This window comes from Buceros rhinoceros, unplaced genomic scaffold (assembly GCF_000710305.1).
Source record: "Buceros rhinoceros silvestris isolate BGI_N320 unplaced genomic scaffold, ASM71030v1 scaffold11477, whole genome shotgun sequence".
NCBI lineage: Eukaryota > Metazoa > Chordata > Aves > Bucerotiformes > Bucerotidae > Buceros > Buceros rhinoceros.
Genome location: NW_010422786.1, coordinates 502 through 10,165, shown reverse-complemented (window position 1 = coordinate 10,165; position 9,664 = coordinate 502). Strand labels below are relative to the sequence as shown.

The window sequence follows — 9,664 nt, the reverse complement described above, 5'->3', positions numbered from 1 at the left end:
CCTTTCCCAAGAGATGTTCGCAGCTGGAAGGGAGAAACCACAAGAAAAGAAAATATTAAATATCATTTGTAATCCTGGAGAGCCTCGGCCCAAACAGTCTAATACTGACACCAAAACCTCACAGCAGTTGAGGGAATAGTAAGAACCGACACTGAGAGACACCTTCTCCCAGGACCGTCACTGGGTGGAATCCTTCCGGAATGAGGAATCTGCACCTAAGCAGGCTGCTGGCCACTTCATCATAACATAAAAGGCATCACGGGCCACTGAATCACCTACCACACCGAGTACCCCCGACGAGACTATGCCAAGGACAGCTCCTGATCCACGTAAGCCCCAACCTCGCCGTGCCCAGCCACGCCAGCAGCGTGACTGCTCAGCTTACTTCACATCTATCTGGCCACAGCTGGCAGAGGATAAAAATCTAATTCTTACTTCAGCCCACAGGCAGCTGCGCAACCGAAGTTAATGGATTTTATGACAACAGCTGTTAAATTAACACAAGGGGAATCACAAAACCCAGCACTAAATTTTGTTATAGCTGTTGACTTGGGGAACCGATGTTTTGTTTTGTCTTTTCCATCTGAACTATTTGCTGATGTGCAGCACAGTGAAACAATAAACAGTAGCGTTTCATTTCTCCTTTCCATCAAAACCAGTAATCGATTCTGGAATGGAAAATGGAAGTGGTGACAAGAATTTCTCAGCAGTCAGCCCCGCTCCTAACCACACTGCCCAGCCAACTCACAACCCAAAGACATTCACAATTTAAAAATGGAGGCCAAGGAAAATATTAGAGGGGCTGAGGCTCCAGCTGGTACACGACTGTGAATTTTGCTTGAAAAGTCAGTGTGACAGAAGGCTCAGAGGCCCCAGAAGCCGCCTGTCCTTCTGACCCGTGTTCCACTGCGGCAGTGACAGCAATACCTTAACTCTCTGTTTCCCGGAAGGCACCGAGTCAATCCTGCCCTTACTCGCACTGCTCTATCATTCCAATCGCAGCGCCCTTTTTAAGGAGGGAGATACCAGAACAAGTGTATGCAATGAGAAGTAGAGGAAAACATTTACATCTACGCAGCTGCAAGCAGCCAAAGACTGAGACAAACAGGGCCGTTCCCTTGTGCAAGGGGTCTTCAAAAGAAGAGTGAGGCTGTCACTAATCCTGGTATGATTCGTGCCCCAGTGAAAAGAGTAACCCTGAGAATGAAAAACAAAAATTCCCAACCTTCTTTTGCCACAAAAAAAGCAGCGTGTTTTCTTTTGGTTTCTGCTGCTCTCTGAAAAGACACACCAAAACACAGAGCACACCCTGATACACTTACTTCCGTAATAGACTTGACAAAGCGGATTCCATCGTTAGCTCCTTTGACTTTTGCCAGGCAGTCACAGAAATAATCCCAGTAGTCTTTTCTGTTCCCCAGCAATGTGTTTTTTTCTTTCTGGTCGAACTTGAAGAAGGAAAAGCAAGGAGAAAACCTAAATATGTGTATATATAGCCACCCGGGATTCTTTTCCTCTCCCAGCAGTGTGTGGTTTCATGACTCCTCTCAGTTCCAGCCAAAGCATTCACACCGGAATGAGGCATTGCACTGCAGTGATGCAATCGAGCAGTTACAAAAGCGACTTTACAGACAGTAACAGAAAATAACGTCCTGGGTCTACTTCAGACACAGAAACCCATTCAGAACTGCTGAAACAAAGACTGGCAGCAGGTTCTGCAGCTGCTCAAGAGCGAGGAACCAACAACCAGTTGTTGAGAGACCTGCAATTAAGTGTGGCAACAGCACACACGTAAGGATCAGCAAAACCTGCTCTAGCTCAGTCACGCTCAGAGCAGCGACGTGGCCAGGGTACGGGCTGCAGCTCGGACCGTTCAGATCCCAAAGGATTCTCCAGCTTCTGCTCAAGCCCCAGCAGCCCAGTTAAAACACCCTCGCCTGCATTAGCATGTCTTTGTGGCCATCAGGATTACAGCATGTGTAGGTGCAAGACTGAGCTTCTGCTTGCTCACCAGTGTCCCCTTTTACTTAAATTTTGAGGATGGCCAAGAAGCAGCGTTCCAGATTAAAACTCAGCCCGTTGTGTTAACCCTTTCATGCAACAAAAAGGAATTTCCAAAGCAAAACTGCTAAAAATTCTGTAAATTGCTCACACCACTACATTTGCATCACAAACAGTTACTAGTACTTATTATGCACTAAAAATATTGTCACAATCTCATTACCACAGTTTTTCCAAGATAATTTAGCAGGCTACCTCTTTAAAAATTGAGCTCAAATCTTGAATGAAACCCCACACGTTGAAGAGGCAGTAAGAGAAAGCAAGGCCTGGCTTTGCTGGCAGGCCACCAACGGCACACATCACTTTTTACCTGTAGGAGGTACTCAAGCTTGTAGGAGAATTTTTGCAAGTTGACACTGTCATCTGTGATCGGTTCCCCTCCTTCTTTAAATTCTTTACTTAACTCAGTCACAGCATCTTTAAAAGACAACACCACAATGGTTCATTAATGCAGGAGACACGCAGCTCTGAATCCATCAACAGCTGCATAAACGGGTTTTCTGCCTGGATGTTCTGCATGTGCTTTTGGTTTCTTTCAGTCCAACCGCCTGAACCACAGTGCTTCCACTTATTGCTGTGCTTGCCCTTTACCACCACCTCTAAGAACTACAGCTCACCTTATATCAGAGTTGTACCAACTACTTCTTAAAAAGAGCAAAACCTCCCGACATGGCAAAACCCAGTAACAGACCATTGCTAACTGGTTCTTCCGCAGAGGAAAGAGAAATAACTTTTTGCTGCCTCATGTGCACATTAAGGTATTGCCACAGGACAAACAGAACTGTGATTAGACAGGACAAAGCGTGTGATCTGCTAAAGGGGATCAGTAACACGAGAACAGTCGTTCAGTCAGCACATTTATCTTCTCCCTGTTTTATTCAGGAAGGTTCAGCTTGTACTGGTTACAAAACACACATGGGAAAAATAATTTACACAGAAATAGCATGCAGCAGCTCCCCTGCCCTAAAACCAGCACCCGCAGCAGGCGGGGAAATACCAAGTCAGAAGTTTTCTGGAAAGGAAAAATACCTGGACCTTGGTGCAGGCAGCTGACTGGGACAGAGGCAGAGCAGGAACACGCTTACAGCCCTGCTGCCAAGTCTGCCTGCAGCAGAGCTGTGGGAAAGGAGGTTGGCTACCAGGAGTGAAGGGCAGGCCAGGGACACAGCGAGAAGGCATGCTCCCCTGCAGCCAGAGCAGAGCCAGCTCTCCAGCGCTTTTCCTCTGGTCTCCATTCCCAGTGAGGTTTTGCTTCCTGGTTTTTTCCATTCCCACACTGGCAGCAACTTCTCACCCCATCAAGGGAGGATCTAAAAATCAGGCTTTCTCTCATATGAAGTCTTGTGACAGCCTAGCTCTGGCTTTGTCTTTGCTGGCTCATGCCAGCAAAGTCCCGGCTCACACTGCACATCCTACAGACACTTTTTTTTAAGCTGTAAAAGTTATTTCTCATCTTGTATATTGAAGTTTGCAGGATTTAAGAAGTTAGAATCCTCTCAAACATTCAGAGCTTCTCTCACACAAAAAAGTCAGTCACACCTTGAACTATGCTGCTGCAACTGCTGCAGAGCAGCATCACGCAACTGAAAGCACAACTTCTCCTGTCCATCACCCGAACCCTGGGGGACACGGTCCAGCACAGAGCGGACCTGGCAGCACGGCACCGTACCTTGCAAGTCCCTGACGATTCGCTGCAGCTGGCTCTCACCACTACTTGCTGCCATCGTGCAAACCAGCAGAGCTCCTTTCCATCCATCTAGATCGCAGCAGCAGCGCTCATGTCCTCAGTGACCTCGGGACTGACGGAGATTGCTCTTGCCTGACACCTGCAATTCTGCAAAAAGAAAAATACAATGCAAGTCTCTGTTACCTCCCATGAGCAGAAGAGGGGTGCTTTGGCACTTTAGAGCCTCTTCATTGTAAATTCCCATCACACCAACTCCTCTCCAGGAAGCTCCTTTACGTTGCCTCCTAGACTTCACCTTCCATTTCAGCTATTTCTGCAGTTATCTCTTTCAAAACTACAGTGCAAACCTCAGAGAGCCATTTTCTCTTGCTGGAGTTACAGCACGGTGAGTCTGATAGCCCAGCTCAGGCTGGCATTCCACACAGTCCACCCTGTGACCCTAAGGGAGGTTCTGATGACACAGGACTTTCCCTCCCCAAAGGCTCTGCCAGATCTTCCCTGTAGAGTAAAAACACAGAACAACTTTTCCATTTCAAGACACACACTAAGCACAGGCCAAGGAGTCAAAAAATTATGCATGTTTGAGTGTCTGGCATTGAAGCACGTTTTTAACTCTTCAGAGCTACTAAAAGCTTTAGTACCAGAGCCTGGTTTTCGCAGGAGGAGCCTCCCTCATCCCCTCTGCAGAGCCTGCTGTCCCAACACCCGTAAGAGGATACTGCTCTATTTTAGGCTCTGTTACAGCATCCCTGGCTGGATAAACATCCCTTGCACCACCTCCCTCGCTTAAACAAAGACAAGTGAGTTATACCGAGCACTCGTAAAAAAATCTTTCCTTAATGAAAATTCACGAATTAAAATGAACTAAAAGCCTCAGACACATTACAAAGACAACCATGCCTGAGGACCCAAACTTTCAGGCACTAATCTGGGAACAATCGCTCAAAACAGCCACACAGAAACTGCATCGGGAACTTGCTAGGCAAAGCTTGTTTGGAATTCTGCCTGCAAGGGCACAGCCGTATTTTCAAGCGAGCACAACGCCCAAAGTACTGAACATTGACAAAATTTGCCATGACACTCCTGAGCTTTTGCTGTCATTCAAGCTGAACGCCAATGGAACTAAGTTGTAATTAAAATCTTGGAAACTTTTGAAATGCAAATGTGAACAGGTCAGATTATTATATCTCCTTTCTCTTTTCTTTCCTTTCACTCCCCTTAGAGGCAGAAACGTGGAGGTGTAAAGAAAAGGCTGAAACTGGGCTTAGTAGCACGTTCCCCACAAAACCTGTGTTTTGCAACCTGCTACTCTCCACTGCCAGTCATCAGTTATGACACAAGTGCCACGTGTCTGGGGAAGGGCCCTAGCCTGCACACTCCCCACCACCACCCTGTGGCTTCAAGGAGCGCTGGCCAGCACAGACCGGCCAAACGCAACCAGTGTTGTGGTGCCAATCAGGACTGTGACCCTCGATCGACAGCGTTACATACCCAAGATTTCTACCCCGAGCCCCTCCTGCACAAGGAGAATGCGCTGGAACTTTTTCTGCCTGCCTTCTCCTCTGTGCCACTGCTCCCAGCGGCGCTTCCAGAGGCGTCTGTGGAACACACCGTGCGTCCCAGAGAGGCAAAGAAAACCAACCACGTACCTGCACTGCTTTCCCAAGGTTTCAGAGCAGGACAAGCTTCTGCAAACACCTGACCTAGTCCTTCCTGGTTTTGCCCAGAATTCCTAAGAGCTCAGCCCTGTTCCTCCAGCATTCTTTCCCCTATTATGTATGCCTGTAAATACGCGGGATGTGACAGCAGCATGATGCACGTGTCAGGCACAGCGACCCGCTGCGGGTCAAGAGCCTTTTAGGTGATGCATGGTCACCTCTTATATAACAGCATTTGACTAAGGCCAACGGCATTAACGTGCAAAAAACTGCGCTGACATCAGTGCAGCCGCCCTACGGAGAGGGCACGGCAGAGGCGGCGAGGCCGGGCAGGTCACCAGTCCCTCCCTGCACGCCCAGGCCCTGCCTGCTGGGATCTGAGGGCAGCTGCTCCCTCTCCTGCTGGCATGAGGGCTCGTGTGGGAGTGACAATCTGCTTTACAGAGGAGGATATCCTGGAGATTAAAGAAAGAAGCAGAAAGGAAACAGCCCACTTACAGTAAAAAGATTTACCTCAAGGGGAGCGAGACACATACAAATCAGCAAACAAGATGTAGTGACTGTAATTAAACTGCCCGGGGTAGTTACAGCGACCTGCTTTTGGTCTGATTTCAGGCCATTTCTCTGTGTCGCTGCAGGCACATCTGCGTCTCCAGCAACTACATTTGTTCTAATTCGCTGGTCAGTTTAGGGCCACCCTGACAGAAGTTAGAGATCCTCAAGGCGTTCCCTGTCCCCACGCAGTCGGAACAGGGAACTGGGAGGAAGCCCATGAGCAGAGTTTCTCTCCACCGATAACAAGGCTGCGGTGAGATCTCCGTTGCAGCCTGGTGCCTGCCCCACCCAAGGGTGTTTTCAGCACACACTAAGCTCACCCTGAAGACTTGGGGTAATTCAGTCTAAAAGCAAATTGGATCTGAAACCAAGGTCAAACTGGATCTGAAACAGAGGATCTGAAATCTGCCTGCTGCTTACTATACTGCCTGCTGTATTTCCTGTGATGTGGTGAAACATGGAATATTTCACCATTCCAAACACGGGCGCTTCACCACGTGGCCCCCGCTGGTATCACAACACCTTCAACTACCCCGTGCCCACAATTCCACACCTCGACATGAACCAAAACAGACGAGCAAGGATACCGAGTCAAACCCGGCATTCATGAGTCACGACGATTTTAACCGTGGTACTCCCTTGTGTAGGGGGAAGGAACATGATTTGTCCTGCAGAAGCAGCTGGTAACTGCAAGGCACACTTGTGGAAAAAACCAGCTGCCCAGTCACAGAGCTGGACACACGGACCTAAGAACTCCGAACACAACGCTCACAGCACAGAAGGACGGACTGGGGAAAGGCAGTCTCTGCCCCTCAGGACTGGAACGCCACTGATTTAGTTAAATAATTCCATTCCCGTAATTGTCTGGGAAAGGCACTTCACTGCTGCAGGCAACACCGAGTCCCGGTGGAACTCACTAGCTCTTCCCGTCCTGTGCCATGCTGGTACCTGAAGCTGTGCATCCATACAGCTGGAGACCTGCTGGCTGGGAGCAAGGGTCTGAGGGGGACTGCAGAAAGGAGAGCGTGACTCTGCTATGTGCCCTGCACACACCAGGCTGCTGCCGGGCAGCTCACCCCTCCGCGCTTCACCACGGCGCCTCGAGACACATGGCAGGAGAACACACACTCTGGACCACTCTAAACAGGGTGATTTAAAACAAAGGGCAGGCACAGCCTGGATGCCAGCTAAGGTTTCCACTCAGTTTTGACTCTTGGTTCTATTCCAAGAAGTGAAATTTTCTTGCTAAATTAATCTTGCCCCTTCGTTTTCCACACCAAGAAACCTTCCCATTTCAATTACAAAAATATAGGTTTGGAGGCAAATTCTTACACCTCAAGAACCAGAGTAATGGCATTGACAAAGCACTGCTTGCACCCCTACCCTGAGGAGAGAGTGACACAAAAGAATCTGGGAAGTTTTGTATAACCTTTGTGCAAACTTCCCTATTCCACGACCAGCCAGCCTGCGGTGCCCCCATTCCTGGTACATGCAAACTGTTCTCGGAAAAAGAGCAAAACTATGACACAGATACAAGCGGCGTGATAAGAACCCTGTGAGATGGGAGTAACTTTTAACCCTGAGCAGGGAGAGCTGGCAACCCTAACATCTGGTTTTTAACGCTGCATCTCCATGCTGAGGCCTGACAGAAAGCCCCGCAAAACGCGACGCTGAACCCTGCTGCACAGCCAGGCTGTCAGCCCAGGGACGGAGCCTCCTGACGTGGAGAACGCAGCCGCTGCTCCTCACGCCGACAACTGCTGGGCGACGTGAACTCCAGTGACCACTGTCTGCCAAGGACGGCAGAGATGAGCCCGTTGGTACCTCGCAGAGGCAGTGCTGTCCCGTGACGCGGGCTGCTGCGGCTTTGAGGAAGCGGCCAGTTCCCCAGGAGAAGAGTGCTCTGCTGGAAATGGGAATTGCGCCAGTATCGCTTTGAACAAGCTCCTCTGCCCTTTTCCTCGGGACATGCCAGACCTCGCCCCACGTCAGGAATGCTGGTATAAAGACACCCCTAGAGCCAGAACCATAGACTGGTTTGGGGCAGAAGGAACCTTAGAGATCATGCAGTTCCAACGCCTGCCACACCTTCCACTAGAGCAGGCCACTCAAAGCCCTGCCCAACCTGGCCTTCAATGCTGCCAGGGATGGGGCATCCGCAACCCCTCGGGCACCCTGTGCCAGTGCCTCACCACCCTCCCAGCAAAGAAGTTCTCCCTAGTATCTAACCTAAACAAACACCAGAGGACTTCCAACTGCACACAAGCATCGCTGACTCACGACAACTCAGTCACTGCACAAGCTCGGAGTCTCCAAACACATCTCATGTTTTCTGGGTCTCCAAAGCTGGTCTCTGAGCCTTAATTTGCAAGCCCCGTCTAAAGCATCCCACCCACCCTGAGACAACCATTACACCACAACTCAGAACGGGGGCTTTCCTCAGCAGGGTTTTTTTTTTTTTACCTCTGGATCTACCGTTCCACACTGTTCCTCCAAGCCGAGGAGTACTTGAACAGGCTGCCTGCAACTAGAGGCTTTGGGAAGCTCAGCGGGCGGGTGTTGAGACCTGCCCCTCCGCAGCACTCCGTCCGTCCTCCACCCAGCCGACAGCAGCGGTAGCTCCCGAGGGCAGCTCCTGGCCAGTACATAGTGCCTGGTGAACTAGTAACAAGCAACGCTGAAAATTACAGGTTTTGGCCACGCAGCCGTAGATCAAGCAGGAGGCGAGGCAAACGCATCCAGCGGAAACCATGCCGAGACAACGCAGACTGACGGGCCACTGAGTCAACCTGGCTACCCCGGAGCCAGCAGCAAAAGTCCTTGTTTTCCTTCCTCCAAGCAAGCAGCACGGCACATTTTCCCTCTTCCCTCTTCCTTCATGGGCCTTCCAGAGAAGGTCACCACTTGGAGGGGGGGAAGGGGAGATTTCAGAGTTACACAGCCCGGACTGCTGCGATGGACAGATATTAAACCAAAGGGAAGGGGCTACGAGTCGAGACCCCATGCAGCTTCCCAGCACCACCCCAAGCCCCAAACCGAGACACTGCCCAGAAAAGGCTCTGCCCCTTTTACCAGGGTTACTACACATTCTGAACCCGTTTGGGCAAAATATTTAAAGTCACTGTGATTACGGCATTGTTGGACACAAAGAACCACCACTCCCTGGACAAACCACAACTGCCACAGGAAACAGCGAAAAACAAACAAGCACGATACCAGCTGCTACAAAACACGTTCCTCTGGGTCACAGAGCCGAGCAGAAACAAACCCGCAGCAACAGGAATAAATAAAATACTGATGGGTAACAATAAAAACACTTAGGCCTCTTAGAGTTACCTGCAGCTTAATAACCTCAGTGACACCTAAAAAACACCGGCAGGGTTCAATGTTTGTGTGACACACGGGCAGCTGCTCACTTTTAAACAATCGGCAGAGAAAAACAAATAACCACCCAAGTGACAAACAGTTCTCCGCACCGTTTCTCCCCGAGGCCATGAGGTAGCTTATTGCACACGCTGTTCCTTACATTTTGAACAGTTCTCTCCCCAGCCGTTCCGCCAGGGCCCGATCCCCACTGGCCCGTCCTCGCAGAGCCCGGCTGCCGGGAGGAATCCCGGTTCCTCTTACACAACCCTCCGGCAGCCAGGGGAGGGTGAGCGCACACAACGCTCCCTTTCACCGCTATCACATGGGCTGCACAAGG

The 9,664-nt window shown here is 50.1% G+C and overlaps 1 protein-coding gene across 1 annotated transcript in view; it reads right to left on the bottom strand.

The window, feature by feature from the left end:
- Window positions 1–3,785, bottom strand: part of FYCO1 (FYVE and coiled-coil domain containing 1) — a 16,901-nt gene extending 13,116 nt beyond the window's left edge. Inside the window, exons 1-4 of the mRNA XM_010140179.1 lie at window positions 3,731–3,785; window positions 2,372–2,478; window positions 1,323–1,448; window positions 1–23 (exon numbers count right to left, since the gene is read on the bottom strand). Coding sequence (XP_010138481.1) covers window positions 1–23; window positions 1,323–1,448; window positions 2,372–2,478; window positions 3,731–3,785 — 311 coding nt within the window. The remainder of the gene's footprint in view (window positions 24–1,322; window positions 1,449–2,371; window positions 2,479–3,730) is intronic.
- Between the last annotated feature and the right edge of the window lie 5,879 nt (window positions 3,786–9,664).